The sequence below is a fragment of the Protopterus annectens genome, chromosome 8.part0, assembly GCF_019279795.1.
Source record: "Protopterus annectens isolate FY-2018-M chromosome 8.part0, PAN1.0, whole genome shotgun sequence".
NCBI classification, from domain to species: Eukaryota; Metazoa; Chordata; order Ceratodontiformes; family Protopteridae; genus Protopterus; species Protopterus annectens.
This window is the reverse complement of record NC_056741.1, coordinates 1,101,482,644-1,101,507,485: the sequence shown is the minus strand read 5'-3', so window position 1 is coordinate 1,101,507,485 and position 24,842 is coordinate 1,101,482,644. Positions and strand designations below refer to the sequence as shown.

The 24,842-nt window shown below is 38.3% G+C and overlaps 1 protein-coding gene across 1 annotated transcript in view; it reads left to right on the top strand.

Annotated features, from left to right (window-relative positions):
* Positions 1 to 6,286: 6,286 nt before the first annotated feature.
* Positions 6,287 to 24,842, top strand: part of LOC122809256 (zinc finger protein 271-like) — a 115,681-nt gene continuing 97,125 nt past the window's right edge. The window contains exon 1 of the mRNA XM_044080627.1: positions 6,287 to 6,495. Within this exon, the coding sequence (XP_043936562.1) occupies positions 6,484 to 6,495 (12 nt within the window). The 5' untranslated portion in view covers positions 6,287 to 6,483. The remainder of the gene's footprint in view (positions 6,496 to 24,842) is intronic.

Genomic DNA, 24,842 nt, shown 5'->3' with positions numbered 1-24,842 from the left:
TCGGCCGATGTTTATTTGGACTTTGAGACTTTTCTGGACAATGATATAATGACTGGTTTTGAGAATGTCACTGATGGTGTTACTGCTGGTACTGATAATCCTGTTTATAACAATTTAAATGTAGTTAACCTTTCTGGATTTTGTCTGTCTGAAGACATGTTTAGAGTTTTGCTGAAAGGCACTAAGTTTGTACCTACTAAGTTACCTTTGTTTGCGGACATATTAGTGGATATTAAAAAATTTGTCTGCAAACTTAATCTAAAGGTATATTTTGCTGAACGTCAAAAATGTCTTCAAACTGAGAATAATATTGCAATAGATGATGAGTTATTGAATTTGAGTGTATATGATTATGATGAGATGGTGCTAAATGAATGTGATGACAAAAATGATGATTTTGATGCTGTTGAAGATGTTAACCCTTGTGTGGTTGAAAGTTTTGGGGGGGTTATGGCCACATTAATGTTCCTTGTTTTTCAAACAACAGTACCTTCGTTCCTCCTAAATATTCGCTGGCCATAAATGCATTTGAACATGTTGTATGCTGTTGCATTGAGAAAGCACACAAAGAATTCTGTAGACAAAATAAAGCATTTAATTTAAAAAAAATCTGAATGGGTGGCTCTTAAGGAGCTAAGGACAAAATTAGATAAGATAACCATTAAACCAGCTGATAAAGGAGGTAATTGGGTAGTGATGGATACTGATAAATATGAATGTATTGTCAATACTTTGTTGGGAGAGGACACATATGTTAAGCTGGATAACAATCCTTTGAAACACTATTCTGATGCACTCATGGAAATATTAGAAAAGGGAGAAAGGTTAGGCTTCTTTACTAGTAAGGACATCAAAAAGTTAACAGTCGTGGAACCTCATCACCCATACATCTATATAATTCCTAAAATTCACAAAAGCATGATGAATCCTCCAGGGAGGACTATAATTTCTGGTATAGGCTCTTATGTTGGAAGAGTGAACAAATTCTTGGATTTTCATTTTAAAAAGTATCTTCCTAAAGTTTGTTCCCATGTAAGAAATACCCAAGATGTATGTCAAGCATTGTGTGGGGTAGAATGGAAAAAGGATTATTACTGGGCAACAGTTGATGTTTCATCTCTATATACCAACATTAATAAGAGATGGGGCTTAGAGGCAATGCAGAAGATGATGGGTGAAGGACCTCGCACTATGTTTTTGTTATGTTTATTGGAGTTCAGCCTGACACACAATTATTTCATGTGGAAGAAAGATTTCTTTCTACAAGTTAAGGGGACTGCTATGCGTGCAGCTTTTGCACCCACATATGCAGTAATATATATGGGTGAGTTTGAAAAAGAGTTTATGTTTCAAAGTAACATTTTTGTGAACAATGTTGTCTTTTATAGACGCTACATTGATGATCTCATTTTTGTTTGTAAGGGTGAGGTGTCCTTGTTTGAACAATTTATGAAACATTTGAATGATAATACACATGGGTTAAAATTTACCGCACAAAGTTCATTACATAATATACCATTTCTGGATGTGGAATTCTATGTAGGGAAGGACAACTTGATACAACATAAACCCTTTAGGAAATCAACAGCGGTGAACAACTTTTTGCATGCAAGTAGCATGCATCCACCCCATTTGATTAAGACATTACCTGAAGGGGAATTTAAAAGAATTTTAAGGAATACTTCAGACCCTGGTTTATGGGAAGGAGTCTGTGATGAAATTTCCAGTAGACTTATATCTAGAGAGTATGAAAGTACAGTACTCTCAAGTATTAAGAATAGGTTATGCAGAACTAAAGTCTTTGGAAGGGGCGAGCATTATAGTGATTTTCCCCGTTCGTTGGTTACATCTACACAAGAAAATATATTTTTTGTTTCTAGATTTTCTAATTTTTCAATTGTGGTGGAAACATTTTTGAAAGAATTTTGGCATGTTGTTTGTGATGACCCAAATGTAGGTCATCTATTTCCTAAATACATCACATTTTCATATAGTAGATATCACAATTTAAAAGAATTGTTGAATAAAAAATTGGAATATTCTGCTGATGCGAATGTTGGCATGCATTGTTGTGGCCGCTGTTCAGTTTGTTATAGGGTAAAAACATGCATGGAATGAAAATAAATGGTAAGAAGTATTTAGCATTTGAGAAATTTGACTGTTTGTCATCTGGGGTGATATATATTTTGGGATGTGACTGTAATATACCTTTATGGTATATCGGACATACTACCAGGAGGGTTAAAGTGCACATTTTAGAGCACTTAGAGGACATTAGGAGGGGAAATATGGAAAGCCCAGTAGCCTCTCATTTCATTAATGTACATAATGGTAATATTAAGGGTTTTTCTTTTAGTGTGTTGGCTAGACCCCAATTTTTGTGTAGGAAATTTGAAGACAGCATTAAGGAGATTACAACACAGAATGATTTTAGGGTACCACACATTATACCCTAGAGGAATGAATTTAGAGAGTAGACTTATAGTATAAAACATAGAGTTATGAAATAATTTGAGTCATATTTATGAAATTTTAATATTTGAAAGTATTTATATGTATTTAAATGTATTATGCATTTATTTATTTATTGTAGTGCATATTTAGGAAATAATGAGTTAGTTTTATATAAAGTGTCAAACAAGTTATGAAATTGCAGTTAAATGGATTGATATGTATTTAGTATAATTTTACACTTAGTTTAAAAGCAGCACATAAAACACGTAGTGAGTATGCATTGTTTCACATAATAATGTTACTGAATGTGTTTGAAGTATATTTGAAGAATTAATTGGACAGTGATTTAATGTAATTATTTAATTAATTAAGTGATGAGAATATAAAAAGAAGATGTGTTTACATGGTTAGTGTTCCACTGAAGGCGAATTGCTGAGGTACCAGAACAAATGTTTCGTATGGATTAAAAGATCTTCTTTTTCATCTCACCTCAGACTACCTCCTTATTGGTTTTTTTGAGTTGCTGTGATATTCCTTGTTTTTTACTAAAGCAGATGCCCTATGCTGAGCATCTAAAAAAACTCCAGCTATACTCTGTCGCATATCATCTACTCAGAGGTGATCTCTGCTTAACATACAAGGCCATGTCAAACCCAGGGCTGTTGGACATGCTACACTTAAAGAAATCCCAATCCCTCAGAGCCACACGCTTCAGGGATCTAAACCTTGTCATCACAATGAACAAAACATGCTGGAGGACATGCTGGAGGGATAGGTTCCTGACCCAGAGGCTCCCCAGACTCTGGAACAGACTGCCCATAAATGTCAAGCAGAGCGCCTCTTTGGCCCTCTCGAAAAGGAACCTTGACGATTGGATAGGCGATAAGAAATTCACCCCGGGGATCATGTCAGTCGCCCTGCTAGACAGGGGTCCAGGGAAGTAAATATTGTGGGAAGAAATAGCCAGGGAATCATTATGGCTAGGCTTGTATAGGCCCTAGGACCAATAGCTTAGTACCAACCTATGAACCTATAAGAGAAGATGTAATGCATAATGTGTGTAAATGGAAAAAAATGATAATATGGTTTCTTTTCTATTATACAATGACCCCCCATTAATATTCCAAAACGTGCATGCTGATTGGTCAGCATGCCCGTTGTAAATCAGAGTTATAGTAATGGAAAAAGGTCCAGTCGTCCGGACTTTTTCCATTAGTATAACTCTTTTTTACACTGTCTCGCTAGTTTAACATAGCGAGACAGCTTTAAAAAAAGTAACAGAGATCTTCCTATCTCCGTTGCTTTTTTTAAAGGTGTCTCGCTATGTTAAATGGGTTTAACATAGCGAGACAGCTGTAAAAAAAGCAACGGAGATTCTCAGTTGTTTTGTTTAAAGCTATCTCGCTATGTTAAACTCTTTTAACATAGCGAGACAGTGTGTAAAAAACAACGGAGATCTTGCTTTCTCCGTTGCTTTTTTCAAAACTGTCTCGCTATGTTAAATGGGTTTAACATAGCGAGACAGTTTGTAAAAAGCAACGGAGATCTTGCTTTCTCCGTTGCTTCCGCCCAGAGCTCTGATGTACTGCATAAGCATACGCATGCGCAGTACATCAGAACTGCCGTAGAATACCAGACAGCTGCGGAAGGGCAGCAAGAAGGCATTATACAATGCCATTATTTAAGAAAAGTAATTATTATTTTTTTTAAATAATGGCATTGTATAATAGCAATAACCCACTTCTGGGTGTGGGTAATGCTGGATTTACCCACGGTTGTCTTTGTTTGGCCACTCGGGCTTCGCCCTCGTGACCAAACCACACCAACCATGGGTAAATCCAGCATTACCCACACCCAGGCGTGGGTTATTGCTATATTAATGTATGTGTGCATATGTCTTAAGTAATATTTTAATAAAGGTGTTTAAAAATAAAAAACAATGTAATGATGTAATAGGGTGGAAGTCACAAAATGAAGGCTTTAACACCTTAGTGCCATTCTCAAAGCATAAGCAAACAACTGGTGATGTCAGGGAGTAAAACAGAATTAAAAATGTAAGAGTAACTCATTGCATGGACTAAAGAAACTAGTGGAGAAGGTAGAGATGCCAAGAATTGTAACTGCACAAAATGGGCTACAAACATTCATTATTAAAGTACTACATTGTTCTAGCTCAATCCACCACAAAGTAAAAGGTCTCTTTGGGGATCCTAGATCCAATGGCTTCATTCAGGAAGGGGGAACTGTAGTATAGTATGGTGACTCACCAATTAGAAGAGGACTAGTGACCTAAAAATGTATAAAAGATTGTGTATATAATGTCTACAGCAGTGATAAAAAGAGCTTATTGTAAATTTTAAACAGTGTGATGTTTCTTTAAATAACGCTTGTTCTGTTAATTGTACTTGTCTTTTTTTAAGAAGGAAAGCTATGTGGCTTTATTGGAGTGAGCAGGCTTGTTTAATAAGCCAGTGACTGTAATGCAAAAAGAGGATTGAAGGAAGCCCAGCCGTTTGTGAAATGAAACTTTGTGTCCGGAGTAAGGTTTTGGGAAACAGAATCAACCATAGAAGGATAGCCTGGAAGCAGATATTTTTCCTAGTAGAGAAAGCCAAAAAGACTTAGCAAAACAGGTTGCTCCTAGCACTATAAAACTGAAAGTAAGACTGGATTAAAACTACTTGCTGTGCATTTTGTTAAATCACAAGACTATTTTTGCTTGGAAGAACCTGAATGTAATTATATTTGCATATTTTAAACTGTATTTTATAGGACTGGCATGTCAACTGCTTTAATCTTCCAGGATACACACTTACACACGCAGATATGTGTGTGTGTGTGTGTGTGTGTGTGTGTGTGTGTGTGTGTGTATATATATATATATATATATATATATATATATATATATATATATATATATATATATATATATATATAGACACTTATAAAACATTCTTTATTACAAATATGCAGATCCTCCTCATCTAATAGTCTTCTTTTGAAATGAAAACAAAATGGCTGAATTCTTGTAAGATGCACATCGTTCTCAGAAGTTAGCAAAGTATCCTACACAGTCTCATAACCCCTATTCTGCATGTCAGCAAAACAAGTCAATGTAGCAGTCCACTTGTTTCCTACAAGCTAAAATGTCTGTTTACAATTTACAACTACCAGAAAACATTTGTCTGTTTTCCTTTACATTGCCCTTTTTTTAATTTCTCCAGATCCTGTCCATTTCTCCAAACTGCCCTTTGTAGATGTCTCCTTTTCATCTCAGTATCCTTACTTGCACTGTGATACCCTGTCTTGTCACTGTATCCTTAACAAACTTCCTTCTCTTGTTTGGAAACGTTTACCCAGTAAGTCAGTTGCAGTGTAATCTTAGACATTAATACATACATATACTTTTGACTCTCTGACTCTGTGGATCCCCACCTTTGCTATGTAGCTATTATTAGACCACTTTTTACTTCCACAATTTACCAAATATATAAAATTAAAGTCTGATGCAGTCAACACCGTGCCTCAATGTGTAAAGCGAAATGAATGCTTCTTGTGTAGTTAAAGTTAATGTGCATAATGGCGTAAAACCTGTTTTCTATGCTGAAGGCATAAACTGTGTTTTATTGCATTATCATTAGTCTGCATTTGGAAGTACTATCACTTTAACAGTTTTATTATCTTAGCACCTCCTTCTGTGTCCTCACTGTCTGTAATGCTTTTAATATTAATAAGCTAATTTATTTCCTAGTATTGAAGCTTTGACAGAGGGGAAGGGGGTGAGACAGAAATGAGCAGGAAATGATTATCAGTCCACTTCCAGGATGAAAGCTTGGCTGAGCAGAATGCTTTAGAGGAAATCTTTCATTGCAGTAGTTTTGTCTGTCAGTATGAAGCGCTGCTGTTCTCAAGCAATAGCCTAACATGACCCGGTAAATACTTCACAGAAATTCACTGGAAATCAGTGCTTTATAGTTCTGGCTGACATTAATGAAAAGGCAAAGGTGCTGATCAGCTGAAGAAGGAAACATGAAGCTAGAGGTAAGTAGGAAATGCTGAGAGAAATCTCATCTCACTGCATTAGCTGGGCAAGAAAAATGGCAGAAACTGTAATATGTTTTATTGCATTTTAGCAATACAAAACCATTTTCTGTAGATCTGTGCATAAAAAGTTGCTGAAGTAAAACAGCCAGTATGTTGGAGAGGGTACAGTACTGAGATTTATCAAACTTAAAAGCCTGTGTATTCAAAATGTTAATCAGGTTCATGAATGACGAATGTATCTGAATTATGTAATATTCTCTCCATTAATCTATATTACAGTTTGATAAATCAGTTCAGAACATAAAATATTTATCGCTAGGCCTAAAGGTGATTTTTTTTGCCAAAGGTTTATAAAATATTTCAACATACAGAAAAGCATTTTGTTTGAGACCTGAGAAATAAAAGTTGTTGCATTCTTAAAGTACTATAACAACAGTGTTTATATTTGGGTTAAAATTCTTGAAAATGACCAAAATGACAGTCGATTTTTGTCTGCAGTTTAGACTTGTAACTTCATTTTTTTTCCTATCGTTCTAAGCCCCTTATTACCCATTCTGATAATGAAAAGCAGAAGAAAATGACAGCTACTTATTTAAAGATAAATCTCCGGCAGGATTCACTCATGGCAGAGTTTGACAACTGCTTGTTAGTACTGAAACTGAAAGTACAGCTTGTGCCTTTCACTGTGACCACATGGTTCTGTCGTCTTTACCATTAAGGTATCCTCTTCTTCTTACCAGTGTATGCTTGTACTTAACCATTGTTCAAAAATGTAAAGAGATTATTACACACTTAAGACAAGTTAAATGCTGTGTGGCTTCTGATAGACAGGTAAACTGCTTCATCTGCATTGAGCTATGGTTGTGTTATACATTTATATAGGTTGAAAGAAAGAATTTCCAAACTATGGAGTCCAAAATGAAATGACTTTAGGGCTGTTACCTGTTGCAGTCCCAAAATGAAATGATTGTCGGGCTCTTACCTGTTGCAGTCCCAGCAAAAGAGGGGCATAAGTGCCAGCAGCTAAGCAATAGTACCTTAAAGAAGAAGGGCTGAAACAGCACTGATAGGCTCAGAGGGAGTCTGCCCCATCCCCACCCGTATCACTACTAACTGTCAAATCAAAGTGTTTAAAAAAGGATTTGGAATTATGTATTTTCTGTTAATATTTTGTAGCGTGTTTATTGGTTGAGTAGTGCATTTTCCTATTCTTTAAGAAACATAGCATCCCTTCTTTTGTTATATAAAAACGGTCTATCCCCCCCCCCCAACAAGTAACATGTTCGCTTCTATCTACCCAGAAGTTCCTTTCTTCTGAGAATTTCTCCATCCAGTGGTTGGATGTCCATTTCACATTCAGCCTTTGCTTTACCGTGAAGTGGAGGGTCAGATAAGTGTAAGGTTTCCCAAAAGCCCATTCTCAAGCCTAGTCATTTTTGTAGTCATCTTTAGCACAGATATGCACTTGTCCCACACTGTCTGTTCAATACTTTGCCACTCATAGAAATGCAGTTAAATGCCAGTAGTAGAAGAACACTAATCCATAGTGTCTTCCTGGATGCTACAGCTGTGCCTATGCAGATGACCACCCCCTTGCCACACCCCTTTTTCTACCTGTCGCAGGCATATTTAAATCCCTGTGTAATACTGTCCCATTAACATTGCAAATTGGGATGCTGCTCTTTCTCAGTAAAATAAACTAATATTTTATTTTGGTTTTAAGTCTTCCTCTGTCTACACCACACCCCCTTTTACTTACTTTGTCAATTAAACATACAATAACCACATAAAATTTTCACCTGCATATGTTACTAATAATGAATTTGTACAGACAATAAATGCCTTTTGTTTAGCAAATGCCCTTACATATACCTTTGCATCACACAACATTGTGAATTCTGTGGCACACTATTGGTAATAAAGCTGTCCTTTTCAACCCTACTCCCTTTCCTCTTCTTTGCATTACAGTTCTGTTAACACTAGTCAGTGTGAAACTACTATTATATATCAAACTCTGTAAATACTTGCTTCCAATCGTAAATTTCTGATGACAACCTACCGGTGCCTGATTCTGACTACACTTATTCTGACCACTGTTAACTTAGCAATGACTAAAGTTACTCATACTCCAAAAAAAGGTACCTACACACTTCATGCCATACCAAACAACCTCCTCAGAATCTTGTACAGATAGCTACTGAAACATAGTAGACATTCCTTGTAGAACAAGGAATACAGACATCCAAACACATCCATACCAGATTTAATTTACTGCATAAAACATTGCCTTGTAAAACTTCACAAAAAACTAAGACATGTCTTAATTAGAGTACTCCTTATAATTGTATTATTAGGTTATGTACAATAACCATATTTCTTCCATACTTAATACATCCAAAATATTACACTGGCTAGCACCTCAGTATAGTAGTACTTAAACATATATAGCATAAAAAACAAATTGCCATCACTGGAATCCTGAACTGACCAGCAGTACCCAAAGTCACAGCTTTTATGGAATATTTTATTAAAAGGTGAAACTCACCTATCTACATCTGTAAGAAGTGACTCTTTTGTCTACTTTGACAACTGTATAGGGTCCTTCAAATGAGATGGATATGCTGATAGGCCATAAGACAGTAACCTACAACTTTCTCTCATCTATAGAAAAAAAAATGCATTTCACATAAATGAATATTAGCCCAAGTCATAACAGAAAACCACGTCATAATAATACTTGCTGTCCTGTCTATCCTCCTTCCATCTCTAGTTGCCTTAGTAGACAAATGATTGCAAGAAATACATTTTTATGGTGATAACAAATTAACTGTATGTGGAGAGCTCAACATATACTTGTTTGTTAACTGTAATGGACAACTAATCAAAAGCCTAGCAGTTACTTCCAGTCTGTACAGAAACTAGAAGCCGGATTCCAAAATACTTGCACTCAGTGTAAGTGATTTACTCCTGTGTAAGCCTGCCCAGTTAAAAAAAAACTTGTTCTTGGTGTAAGGCCTATCTGTAAAGCAGGCTTACATCAGGAGCCAGATTTCTGTTGGTGTAAGGGACTTACTTACCATGTGGAGCAGGTGTAAGAGGCATCTTTGAAGAGGAAATGTTCCAGATCCCTTTTGAATACTTTAAAAGAAGTTGCACATGACCATGCCTGCTGTGTTGGGTAGATGTGTTCCTAGGTTGGAGAAAATTTGATCTGAGCACTGCAGCTTTAATTTGGGTTTTTGGAGGGAGCTTATGTTGGGGAGAAGGACAGTGAAGTTGTAGTCTGAGGTACATGGGAATAAATGATGTTCGGCAAAGAAAAGAAAGGATTGGAGGTTGATAAGTATGAAGAGTAGGGAGCCTAGCAAATGTTTTATCCTATGAGAGATGGGCAGCCAGTGAGCTTTAAACAAAAGCTGGCATTGATTTTATATCTTGAGAGAATAATATGTCTGTAGATTTTACTGGCAGAAGTTTGTAAGGAGGAGAGGTGTTTTTTGAAGGCTGATGTTACCAGACTAGCCCATATTCAAGTTGTGAAAGAAGCAAGGGCATAGGTAGGGAGGAGTAATGGGGGCAGCTACCCTAGGGTACAGAGTTTTACAGGACATGATAGTCTCTGATCAGTCGTCGGTTCATACCACCATGTAGAAATAAATGCAAGTATTGCACTGGTGGTCAAAACTGAAGCACTGAATGTAACATAAACTGTAGCCACTGCTTGCTACAAATATCAAGCAGTTTGCTACAATTTAAAAGGAAAAAAAGAGTTTTTTATACTGTTCAAGTTAAAGTTCAAGGGAGAGGCACCAGATAACGGTGTGGCACAGGGTGCAAAAATAGTTAGTTGCATCTCTGGAAAAAAGCACTGCACTTTTTGTTGTATTGAAAGCCCACAAAATAAATGCCCCCTAAAACCTATTAATTTAATACTAACACACAAAACTATGTACATCTTCAAGTATTGCAGTTTCACTCTCCTAATAGGAACAAATGTCCCAAACTGACAGCCACACTAACAGGCCTGAGTTAACCTAAAAGAAAGGTTATACATGCTAAGATGCATGGTGCAGCAGGTGCTTCTAAGTGCTAACTGGTTTTGGCTTATCTTTATAACTCTCCCAGCTTGGAAAACCCCTGAATGCTTTCAGAGAACATCATCTCCTAGCCAGCTTCTCTTTTTTTCCCCAGCCAGTCAGTCTCCACCAGACTGTAACCAATTTTCTTTATCAGATTGTCTCCATGGAGACATGAGAACCAGACAGCCAATTTCTCATTATCAGATTATCTCCATGGAGACATGAGAAGCAGACAGTCAATTTCTCCATCATTTTGTTTCTATGGAGACATGAAGGCCAGATACAGAATTCCTACTAAGCATACATTGACTTGCTAGAAAAAGCCTCATAATATTTAATATTCTTGTTCATCTACTTGCTTTCTCTTAAAACATGTTACTAAATGAATCTAAGATCCTTAATCCAGTCCTTACCCCATGCAAGAACGAGGAAAAAGCACATTAATTTTTCTTTTGTCATGCTGTTTTAATCAGGCTTTTTTTATATTGCAGTGCCTGCGTTTCTTAAAAATGAACAAGAAGAAAGAGAGAATGGAGAAAAAAAGTGTAGAAAAAAGAACAGCAGCACATATTTACAATCCCCTTTACACTTAAAAATAACTGAGAAAACTTTTACTTTATAGAATGCAAAGAAAACCAAACACCACAAAAATAGTACTATTAAGAAAAAAAAATGTTTTCTTTACTTACAATTAACTTTCTCCCCTCTCTTCCCTTCCCAAAAGCATTTTTCCAAACATTAATTCCATAAAATCTGCCAGTGGATTTTCTTAATTTCCGAATGTACCTTCCATAGTCCCCCTAACTTCTTGTTTAACTTTCTGTAGAGCCACAAATTTGAAGTTATGATCCTGGTATTTCTGCTATATGTCTATACAGCACATTCATACTTTTATTTTTATGTATTTCATATAGGTGCTCATATATCCTTTTAAGGAGCCTCCTTTCAGTCTTGCCAGTATAGAAGCCCTCACATTGTTGGCACAATGCCATGTACACTATTGCTGTACTATTACAGTCCGCTCTAAAGGACTAATTAGAAAAGGATAGGCTTGTATACCAGCATGCATAAGCCTAGCCACATCCATTGAGCTCACAAATTTGGGGATCTAAGAGATTTGGTCGATACGATACCAACTACTGATCTCAGGGCAGTGCGAAGAGTGGCAAAATGGCAAGGAATGTCACATATAATAACTCAAATAACAACAGCATGCTCAATGACAACCTCCTTTTAGTAAATCCGCCTTTATAGAGATCAGAAAGAAAAGGGGACAGGGGTTACAACAACAGCCAATGAGGGATGGGAGATTACCAACACCCCCATCCACTGACAGATTTTATGGAATGCTTATTGCTGGCTGGATCTTAATGAACAAGTCAGCATTGCTCCAATTTTAAAATTAAACGCAATGACAAGATGAATTATTTTTATAGATAATGAATTTTTACATATGATTTTATTCTGTCTCACATTTGATTGTTTTATTTAAATGAAAATTGAAAATGTAATATATAGGAGGATGAAAGATGCATTTGTTGTTTTTTATAATATAGTATAGATTTAGATTTATTTATTTTTTTATTTTATTTTTATTTTACATTTGTTAACCGGGGGTGTCTGACTGAGCCGAAAAGGCCCTTTTTCAGCAGAGGCCCAGGGAGAAAAGCTCCACAAAGAAAAATTACAGACACATTTAGTTATTTAGACATGATCAGTATACACACAAATTACAAGAGACATGTTTTTACAGAGGTATGTGGCACATAAATAGTTACAGTAGAGGGAGAACAAACAAAAAAAATATTAATTTAAAAAATAAAGGTAATTAATAGATTTGTGGTGTACAGCTGACATTTGGAACATAGGTAGAATACATACATAGTACACAGATACAGTACATACATTGTAGATTAGCCAGTGTTTGTGAGTAAGACTGAAAACTATTATCAAGTGGTCTAGATTTAGTATGTATATGTTATCTGCTTTTACTAGCCTGTGGAGCAATCATGGCACTGCCAACTTTGCTTGAGATGTTGCCTGATGAGGTCTTTAAAGGAGGCTTTGGATGATGCGTTTTGAATGCTAGTAGGGACAGAGTTCCATTTTTTAGCCACTGAACTACTATATAGTGCATCGCCAAAGCTATTATAGCTGTTGGTGACTTCTAGTAGTAGTTTGCTTGATGATCTAAGAGGCCTTTTGGCTGAGTAATGTTGCACTAGGTTTTTGAGGGCAGGACACATATTGGGGAGGTAATAGAATGACAGAGGCAGAGCTGATTGTAGGTTAGGAGGTTGGGCAGTTCAAGCCAGTGGAGCTGTCTCAAAGCAGTACAGTGATGAGTTCTATATGAGCAATTTGCAGCAAAGCGGGCAATTCTGTTATAGCAGGCTTCCATTTTGCTTAGTTCAGTTTTGTTGAGATTAGTCAAAGTGGGAGATGCATAGAGTAGGGTGGATAGAAGCTGGGAGCGAGCAATGGCTGATCTTGTGTTGTTGGTAAGAAATGGTTTGATATGGTAGAGTGACCCCAGTTTGGCATGTACTTTTTTAATAGTTAAGTTGAGATGACTATCAAATTTTAGGTGGGAGTCTATGGTTATTCCCAATAGCTTAGCCTGTGCCACTGGAGCAATTGGAGTGGCATTTTGTGGAGTAGATAGTGAATTGACTGCTAGTGCTTTTGTTAGAACTGGTTATAATCATAAGCTGAGTTTTCTTTGGATTGAGGAAAAGTTGGGCTTTGGTAAGGTAGTTTTCAACGTCAGAGAATGCTAGTTGAGTTGTTTGCAGGAGGGTGGGAATGTTTTGTGCAGCACAGATTAAGGTAATGTCATCTGCATACTGAATTATAGATGCATGCTGTGTGGAGGTATGGAGGTCATTTGTGAAGACTGTGAATAGTAGTGGTCCTAAGACAGAACCCTGTGGGACTCCTATAGTTATGGGCACCTGAGGAGAGAGAGATAATTTTCCCATTTCACAGCTTGGTACCTGTCAGTTAAGTAGCTTTGGAACCAGGTAAGAGTGGAATTTGATAGATGATATTGGTTTAGTTTGTTTAGCAGGATTTGGCATGAGACTGTGTCAAATGCTTTAGACATATCCAAAAAAAGAGTTGACACTTGTAGGCCTTCATTTTTGAGATGGTTTTCTGTGTCTGTGAAGCAGAGGAGGGCTGTAGTGGTACTATGGGCAAGTCTGAAACCATGCTGAGTAGGTGACAGGATGTTGCTGTCTAGGAGATAGTTTAGCATCTGGGTATGGATGCATTTTTCTAGTATTTTGGCCAGGGGGGAGAGTAAAGCAATGGGTCTGTAGTTATTAAGTTCAGTGGAGGTCCTGCCTTTATGCATGGGTGTAACATAGGATATTTTCCAGAATTTGGGCACATAGTTTTCAACAATTGATCTGTTTATGAGAGTGGAGACTGGGATAGCAATAGCATCTGCTGTGAGTTTCAATAAATAGCTGGGGAGTAGGTCGGCTGCTGTTGATGAGGTTTTTAGTTTGAAGAGCATGCTTTTGATTGAAGTGGTGGAAACTGTTTTGAGGGTAAGGCTTGTATTAGTGTTATTTGTGTTGGGGGGATAGTGAGGAAGGAACTGCCCTGTGATACTAAGGATAGAACTGAGTTCACAAAGTGGGAGTTGAATTGTGTTTCGATGGGAACTTTAGTGTCAGGGGTGGTTGGTTTGGGGGTAGCCTTTTGGGTGGATTCTAGTAGCTGGTTTACATTTTTCCAAAATCTTTGCGGATTGTGTTGGTATTTAGTTTGTAATGTTGTGTAGTAGGATTTTTTTGTCCAGCTAATGCATTTTTTTGCACGGTTGAGCAGTTCTTGGTACTTAGTTAGGCTTTGTGTTTCTTTGTTTTTTTGATAGTAAAGCCAGGCAGTGTCTCTGGACTTGAGAATTTGTTTGGTTTCTTTACTGAGCCAGGGGTTTGTAGAGGTTCTAACCTTGATTTTGCGCAATGGAGCGACAGTGCCTAGGTGTTGTAGAAATGTTTTGTTGAAATATGCTACAGCCTGGTCAAGTGGGAGGGTTTTTAGGGGGGTCTAGTCACAGTTACAGAGTAAAGTGCTGAGGACCTCAGGAGATAATTGTTTTGTGTTTCTAGTGGATATATAGTTAGTGGTTTTGCATATGCTTGTTCTACTACGTATAAAGTATATTATCTTGTGGTCACTTAAAGTGTCTGGGAGACTGCCTGTGAGAGGGTACAATGTGGGGTTGTTAGTTAGGACCCAGTTAAGGATGGATTCCCTTTTAGATTTTTTATCACATCTATTTGGAATTTGAACTAGCTGCTGGTAGCCATGGAGATTTATTAAATTACTTGGTGGTTCTGATATACAGGTGAACCAATCAAGGTTGAAGTCCCCCAGAATAAGGGTTTCTTGTGAGTATGTGGAAGAACACCAGGATAAGAAGTCTTCAAGGCTAGCAGGTGTATTTCCAGGTGGAATATAGATCACAATTGTGGTGATGACCTTTTTAGTGTGAAGTTGAAGTTGTGAGATAAGCATGTCCCAATTATTGGGGGAGTGGTAGGAGTTTGGTAATTGACAGACAGTTAAGTTAGACTTGTACAGTAAGGCAGTTCCACCCCCTTTACGAAGTGGTCTGTCTTGTCTAATGATATTGTAGCCGGTAGGGAGAGCTTCTGAGTTAGCTATGTTTTTATTTAGCCAGGTTTCTGTTAAAGCAACTATGTCTGGGGAGTAGTGTGCTATTGTGGCCTGGAGTTCAGGTATTTTATTTCTGATACTTCTATTATTAATATTTAGCATTAAAAGATAGTTGGTTTTGCTGCTGTTGTTGATTTGCCCAGGGATGAAGAAAGTGGGGGTGTTATGTTCTGACATTTGTGTTGGAGCAGTTTGTGTTGGACAGGATGGATTTGGGCCTGGGTTGGGGTGGATATCCCCACTTATGGTGAGCCTGGAGTTAAAATGGTTATACAGATGTTGGAGTTTGGTGAGGAGTGTGAGAAAGTATTGTGTTTTGGAGTAGGAATGAGAGCATATGTGTTTAGTTCTGAATTGGTCCGTTATGTAGTTCTTGAATAACTGTGGGCAGATATTATTATAATGTGTGGTGTCTGTGTACGAGAGTGCATAATGCAGTGTTGTGCTACTAAGTTTAGGGATATTGCTAGAGTGATAACTTGTGGTGTTGTAAAGAATTATGAGAAGACAGACTAGACTTAGTTGTGTGATAGTTATGGTTATAAAGTTTAAGTTGTTTCTAGGTGGGGGGTCTGAATAGGAATTATAGGGTTGCACTATATGTGGATGGGGAAGTAGTGTGGGTGATGTAAAAATGCCTAGTGGGAATGAGAGTGATTGGGAGTATTTTGTGTGGAGCAAGTTGGTGTGATATAATGTGATATGACTTGAGGAGCTGTGATTGGTGGAGTTGATGTGAGGGTGAGCTGTGGGTGTGGCTGCGATTACTATAAATGTAGAGGTAGTGGGGGCAGGAGGGAATAGGGGGCAGGGCAAGGGAGCGGGGAGAGCCTGAGCATTAGCGAGGGTGAACAGAGCGGGGCAGAGTCAACCAAGACAAGAAAAAAAAGTAAGTATTACTTTACAAATCTGAACACTTTTAAAACAAATTCCTGAGGTCTAATGGCTTACTGGCAAGCAGAATGTAATTGCTGAAGAGCACTTGTGTCCTGGTGGGAGACTAGAAATTTAAAGATGGCTCCATGCTCAGCAGGATTCTAATATAGACTTTGTATTGGGGAGGGAGATAGCACAATGGGTGTAAACCAGGTGGAATGCAAAGAAACCAGAGAGGCAATCAGTGGAAATCAGTGAAGGCCACAGAGGGGGTAAGTAATAATTCAAACTACCTGTAAAGGGAAGGAGAGAAGAGACAGCAAAATTTATTAAGGTTGAGAGTGTGTCTTCACATTGACTTGCTGATTAGTAACCAGTTTGTACACAGATTAGAGTAGGGAGAAGCATTAACAATGAATGGGAATGTATAGAGATGCAAATAAACAGGTGGGCCTCCAAGTGATACAAACTAAGGCAGAAAGCACTGAGAGGGCTGCTTGATGGTTAATTTAGTCACATGGATGTGAATTAAATGTATACTGTCTATTGGACAGTTGGGATTACTATACTAGCGGGGGGTGGGGAGGACACAAGGCTAGAACAGTCAGTTTTATTAGCAAGCTGAGAACTACTAAGAAATACTGCTAATGTAATAGCCTCACTCTCATAAAACATACAAGTAGAATGCCTGGGTGGACTGACCCTGCTCTTGGGGCTCAAAATGTATATCCTTGTTTAGTTTGCAGTACTGATTCCTTCTTATACTGTATGGGTGGAGTGGTAGCCACAGACTGCAGATTTGCTTGAGTGTGCCTGCTCTTGAGGCTCAAAATGTATATCCTTGTTTAGTTTGCAGTACTGATTCCTTCTTATACTGTATGGATGGAGAGGTAGCCGCAGACTGCAGATTTGCTTGAGTGTGCTCCTGCTCTTGAGGCTCAAAATGTATATCCGTGTTTAGTTTGCAGTACTGATTCCTTCTTATACTGTATGGGTGGAGTGGTAGCCACAGACTGCAGATTTGCTTGAGTGTGCTCCTGCTCTTGAGGCTCAAAATGTATATCCTTGTTTAGTTTGCAGTACTGATTCCTTCTTATACTGTATGGGTGGAGTGGTAGCCGCAGACTGCAGATTTGCTTGAGTGTGCTCGGCAAGCAGAATGTAATTGCTGAAGAGCACTTGTGTCCTGGTGGGAGACTAGAAATTTAATTTATAGTAATAGATAGTCTATATGGCTGTTTAAGGGATAGTAGGTTTTGTGGGTGTGTTGTTTTAAACTATCTGACAGGCTGTGTATTGATCATATGGTTTTAGAAGTATATAAATTTATGGTTTTATTGTTCTTTCAATATCTGATGAAGTTTTTGAATGTTCGAAACAAAACCGCTTATCTGTCTTTATTATTAAAGTGATTTGGATCTGCTTCTGTCCCATGTAACCCCTTCTGTTGCTTTCTCATAGCCAAGTTTGGAGCATACACATAATGTGCCTTTAAACTAACAACTCCTGCTGTGGAATACCAGTCCATTTGTTTATTTGTGCTTTCAGAAAATTAATGCAGTCTGTTCCTTCCAGCTTCTCTGGTGCGACTGAAAATCTCAGGTTTTCCCTACGTGCTCTGTCCTCTAATTGTATTATTTTTTTAAACATCTCTTCCTGAGCAGTCTTATATTCAGCCAGCCTTTTCTTCATTTCAACCTCTGATTTTTGCAGCTTTATCACCTCGTCTGAATATCTGTTTAAAGCATCTTCCATTTTATCCAGACTTTTCTGTTTGTGCTGATATACTCCATCAGTGTTTCATTTGTTTTAACCATGTCTGTGTGCAGTTGTCTTATAACTTCCTGTAGATTACTGGGAGTCATGTCTGGAGATTGCATTGCTTTTTGCTGAACAGCTGCAGAACTTTCCACAGTCAGCGTTTCATCCTTACTTTTTTTGTACCTGATTTTTTCCCAGGTGCTCTGTGTTTCTTTTTTCCTGGCATCCAGGCAGTAGACTTACTAGCCAGTTACTGAAATTGGGTTCCTATTAGATGATAGAAGACGCATTATATCGAATGCGTCTTGGTCAAACTTAAAACAATGAAAAGGCAAAATAGCGAAGCGGCTTTTAAGCAAATTCTTTCCCAGGGAAAGAATTTGCTTGCCCGTTTCTGTTACTTTGCTGTTTTCGGCATTGTAGTGCGATCCCGGAGTTGGTATATTTAAGTAGGTGGATGTGGGGGGGGGGGGAGCCCCCACTTTATGTATTATTTAAATTTTTTTTTCTTTTTTTTTTGTTTCTGGAAAAGCAATTTTTTTTCCCTTGGAAAAAAATCACTGTTCTGAGCTTTCCAGATTGTGATCTTTCACTTGCATGGGGTTGATTATTCATCATTTGCTTTTTTAAGCGTTCAGTGATATACTATAGACCCACTGAAATTTACAAATAAACACAAAAGTCTACTGGCCTTCTCTGCTGAGTTTCTGTTTTCAAACTGGGAGAGCAAGAGTTAAGCTGTTACTCAATATGCGGCCATTTTGGAAGTCAAAAAGGTTGAATTCTTGTGTACAAATGAATGATAGGAAAGTAAAACAAGGAAATCTTCACATACTACTGCATATGGCTTTGGGTGGAAGATGAATTGTGATTGGTTGTAACAACAGACTGGAGTACTTTTGAGCATTATTGAACTGAAAATTGTACAGTAGTATTTAAATGTATTTGTGATTACTTAAGAAAATAATAACCACTTTTTGGTTTAAATTTTATACCAAAGTCCCTTCTGCCTGAGGTACCTTTAAGTGAACAATGGACATCCCAAAGCACAGAATATTAGGAGACACTTTAGTAAAGCTATATACAAGCATAACATAAAAAGAAAAAAGGTATAATAATATAGAACATAGCATGCACAAAAACATTTCCCATTAAAAACAATTTGAAAAATATAAGGTTCATTTCCTTAAATGTATTATGTCTGGTATTCATAGTCATTGACGCAAAAGAGATGTTCCTGAATGAGCTTAGCAAAGGCAAGATTTATAGAGGCCATTTATACTGATGCAAAATGCTTTAAGTATAATAAGATGCAAATAAGAAATTTTGTAAAGTGATGTATGCTAATGAGGTGTTCTTGAAATTCATAGTCCAAAATCCGTGTAGTACACACATCCATTGTTGAAAGTGATACTTCCCCTTTGATATCTGAGTTGCAATCCACAAACTTGTTGCCAGCCATCCCGTCAGTAGGCCTAATTATGCATAAGCATTTCCCTGACAGACAAATTACATTTTTCACCTAGCAACCCCTTCAGTAGTTTTTCTTAAGTATGCACAATCTCTACAATGACACAAAATAAATTATTTTGCTGAGCGATTACTTCAGCAGTCTGACCGTGTATGTGGAAGCATTTCACTAACACCAAAATGAAACATTTACCCAAGTGATCCTTTTTCACCAAATATGCACAAGCATCAAAATGAAGCATTTCTTCCAACAATTGTTCCAACAGTTTTGCCAAGTATATACAAGCACCGAGATGAAACATCTTCCTAACCAGTCCCGTCAGTAATATGTCTAAGTATGCAGAAGCACCAAAATAAAACATGCTTCCAAGTGGTCCCCTCAGAAGTTTGGACAAGTACGCAGAAGCACCAAAACTAAACATTTCCCTCAGAAATCCCTTTAGTAGTTTGACCAAGTGTGCACAAGCACCAAAATGAAACATTTCTCCAATGACCCCTTCAGTAGTTTGTCCATGTCTGCACAAGCACTACAGTACAATAAAAAAATTCTTTAAATAAAATCAGTAATTGTATCACTTTTTAAAATGTATGGCAGGATATATTCCTTTTTTCCTTCCTCTCTTGCAGCTCTGAATTCTCATGGTAAAGTGCTGCTTACTGGCATAAGTTTAGGGCCATGTACACATTTAGCATGCAAATGAGGTCATTTTAGATTCATTTGTATGAATCCTACGGCTACACAAACATGTGATGCCCTTATCTGTGTATTAGCTATCCCCCTAGCACTGGGACATATTAGGCTTTTGCTTTAGGGAGGTATATTTAACAAAATGCCTCAGCATTTTAATAGTCATCCTGAAAGATGTGGTTTGCATAACCATGTAGCACTGCTCATCATGGCTTACCTCCATGAAAATGCAAAGCTCTGGACTATGAGTGCCAGCCTCTGTTTTACACAAAGACCATTCCCCGAAGATTCAGGAGTAAACAATTGCTTGATCCTTCTTATAGTTGTAATAATAAATAGGCTTTCCTTCCGGACTTCATAATTGACACACATAGCAAGGAAATATCTTGTTTTAAATGTACGACTTTTTAACAGTACTCACATCCTCATGTATACTACTATATAACCCATGTTAAACCAAAGATTTTAGTCATTACAATTTTTTTTTCACTCAGTTCCATAACTTATAAATGAACATTTTAAAGTAAATGCAACATTTTGTCTTCCTCCACATTACAACTGAGCCTTGCACACCTCTTTTCAGTTAGAGCCTTGATTCACATTTGCCTTAACTGCTGTTTTTGTTTTCATGGCAATTTAACCATTGGACTACCCCACATAAATTTAAATATTTGTTTGTCATTTATAATTTCAGGACTGTTTCTTTCAATATTTTATCCTTACTTTCCATGTATTCATTGCAAAGCTGGACATTGTTACATGCTCAAATAATCTTTTCCTTCCATCAATAACTATTTTTCGCATTCAAAGTTTTCCAAACCCTTATCTGTTCCACATACTGTACTTACACCATTTCATTATGACTTTTATTTTTCTGGCCACAACAGATTCCCTTTCATTCTGTCTATCATGAGGTGTTTCCATATGCATAAAGGATGCGCACACTTCCAGACTGTTACCCCAACATAATGCATCGGAGATATTTCAGGTGCAGCTAACATTGGTAAGACAGCTATTCAGGTCATAGCCTGCTATAGGTCCCCAACCATGTCCCAAGACTCACACTCCATGTTCCTAAGCACCCTGGAGAATATTTGGGTCCAACCTAACACTCTCATACTGGGTGACTTCAACTACCCCTCCATTAACTGGGAAAACTACTCATGTACCAATACACTTGCCCAACGTTTCCTGGAATTCATTAATTCCAAAGCCCTGGGCCAGCTCGTTCTTACCCCCACTAGAGGTAGCAACATCCTTGACCTGGTCATTACTAACATGGGTGACTGTTGCTCTACACCAACAGTCAAATCCTCCCTTGTTAGGTCCGACCACAAGCTAATCACCTTGGAAATCCACATGACACCCCCCCCCCTGCAAAGGTAACCACCATGAAAAACTTCTCCAAAGCTAACAGAGCTAACTCAAAAATGGAGGTGGCTAACTTCACGGCATCCATGCAAATGGAGAATAGTTGCATGACCGCCGAATGATACACCAATGCACTGTACGAACATATAGACAAATGCATGGATCTCGCCATACCCAATAGAACCAAGACACTTTCCTCCAAAAAAAGGAAGCCAGTCTGGTGGTCTCCTGCCATAAACAAACTTTACAACAGAAGGAAGAAACTGATGCGGAATAAGGTGAAGTTCCAAGACTGGAAAAACTCCCTTATCAGCCTCAACAAAAAGTTGAAATCCCTCATCAAATCCTCTAAAGCTAGCTATGAAAACAGAATTGCAGCAGATAGTAAAGACAACCACAAGCCTTCTATAGTTATGTAAAGAATCTCCACAGCAGTACCCAGATTTGCTCTGAGCTACTGCACAATGGTACCTTCCAACAGATATTGCCAATAAACTGGCCAACAGAATCAGTGCCATCTTTACCCATCTCTCCTCCCAAAGGACCAATCACAATACCAGTAGATTGCCAGGCAGCCAGTGTTACTGCTGCACAGGTTAAGACAGCACTGTCCAAGGCCAAGAATACAACTTCTATGGGACATGACAATATCCCTGGCTGTGTTCTACATGAACTGCAGAGTGAACTGGCACCACACCTGTGTGGCCTGTTCAGTCACAGCCTCACCTCAGCCTTTGTCCCTACTGAATGGCACACTGCTCAGTCATCCCTCTCCACAAAGGAGGAGTGACTACAAACCCTGGGAACTATCGCCCCATTAGCCTGATGAGTCTGATATGCAGAGCTATGGAACGCATCATCATGGACCTAATAAACAAGGATATAGTGAATCTCCGAACTCTGGATCCTACACAGTCTGATTTTGTGAAGGGTAGATCATGCCTGCTCAACCTGGTTGACTTCTTTGAGTCAGTCACCAGAGCTGTGGATGAAGGCAAGGTGGTCCATACAGCCTACCTTGATCTGGTCAAGGTCTTTGATATCATTCCCCACTCAGGAATCATAGAAAAACTGACTAAGCTAGGCATCAGCCCCTATATCACTAGATGGGTTGCAAACTGGCTCACAGAACGCACAGTGTAAAAGTAGCTGACTCCAAGTCAGACTGCCTACCAGTCACGAGTGGAGTCCCACAGGGTTCTGTCCTGGGTCCTCTCCTGTTTGGTATCTACTTCTCTGAAGTCCAGACCAATACGAAGGGACTCTGGCTGACAAAGTTCGCATACGATTGCAAGTTGGGAGCTATTATTAACTCCCCAAGTGATGTTGACATGCTGCAGAAAGGCCTCACTTAGACCAACGACTGGAGTCAGAACCATGGCCTTAAGCTCAATGCCAAAAAATGTATAATCATCCCCTTTGGGAAAAACTTGGTTCCCATGAATTACCACATCAATGGTAGTCCACTGAACACAGAAGGCGTTATAAGAGATCTGGGAACACAGGTTGACAGCAACCTCTCTTTTGATCACCACGTTGCCACTGTGGTCAGAAAGTCCTTCTATGTGGCACATCTCATTACTAAGCATTTTGCATCCAGGAAGAAAGAGGTCATTGTCTCCCTCTAATCTTCCCTCATTAGGCCAGTCATTGAGTACAATGCCCCATTTGGCATGTACCTCACTAGACACCTGCAACAACTGGAGAGGCCGCAAAAGTACCTCACAAAGATGATCCTAGGCCTTAAACAGTTGTCTTATATGGACAGACTCAAAAAACTCTAACTATTCTCCGTCTCATATCACCTACTTAGAGGCGATTTCTGCTTGACTTACAAAGCCATGTCTGACCCAGCTCTGTTAGAAATGCTACATCTAAAGAGATCCCAATCCCTCCTCACCACACGTTGCAGAGACCTCAACCTCATTACCACAATCGACAGAACATGCTGGAGGGACAGGTCATAACCCAGAGACTGCTCATGCTATGGAATAGACTTCCCATACATGTCAAACAGAGCACCTCACTGGCCCTTTTCAAGAGAAATCTTGATGAGTGGATGGGAAATAGAAAATTCACCCCCAGGGAATACTCCAGTGGCTCTACCCAACAGAAGCACTGGAAACTAATGTTGGTTGGCATGATGCCAGGGTAATCCTATGGGCTAGGCTTGTAAAGACTCCAGGGCCATTAGCCTAGTACACACCTATGAACCTATCACTGTACTGCTTTAAGCTGGAAATGATCTGTTAATAGTTAAGAGAGAGCTTGTACTTCACTTTTGGAAATTGTAATGCTTTAATAAGTGTTTTGGTAGTGCAGGGGTATTTCCGATGCTTTGGTAAGGATGTATCCAAGGGCTGTGCTATCCTTGGCAGGCTGTTTAAGCTGCAAAACTTACTATAGCTTCTGGATACAAGGCAATGTCAATTCCAAAGCTAATTTGGAATATGCTATTAAGTATGAGCTCAACCAGTGAAGCACCTTTCAGGAAGATTTATAGTACAGTAATAATATACTAATATCAAAAATCTACTTTCAGTGTTAGCTGTGAGTGTTTAAAATATTGAAAATGATTTCAGATGTATACTGTATTTTTTTCATGTTAGTGCCCAACATGTCAACGGTAAAATGCATACAGTTTCTAGTGGGTGCACTGCAAGTGTATGCGCTATTTTAGCTCATGCCTGACTTGCTGACTGTTACTTCCCCTAAATGACAAGTGCCCTACCTAGCAAGGGCCTGATTCTAGTGAGTCACATTGCCCTCTCACAACCCAGCCATAGTAAACTACCATGCCCTCATAGAACCCTAACTCTAACCCTAAAACTCCCACCTGGTCACTAACCCAAACCCAAACCTGAATCCTTGTTCCCTAGCCCTAAAAATATTCCTCTCACTCCCCAAACCTAAATTCCCCAGTTGGTCTTTAACCATAAACTCCCTTCCTGCTCTCTAAACCTAAATTACCGTCATGCAACTAATCCAAACGAGAGCAGCAAACGACAATATAACTCAAAAGTAGATAAGCCAAAGGTGGAAACAACAGCTCGTACGAGTGATGAACGTAAAAATATATTCCAATTTATTGTGAAGTTAATACAAATAGTTAAGCGCTTTCAACTGATACATCTCAGTCTTCCTCAGAACAAAGTTTCCATTTAATTACCAGTATATATAGTAACAGTTGTTTTTGTGTTTAAAAATTGCGCCAAAACTTTTAAAGTGATAGCATGCAAATTACACTTGTAGCTTCCACTAATCGCTGAGGTATTTGTATTTTATATTGTATTTCAAATAGTATTATATATGTATTAGGTATTACATAGGAGTTTGCTTAGTGGAAGCTACAAGTGTAATTTGCATGCTATCACTTTAAAAGTTTTGGCGCAATTTTTAAACAC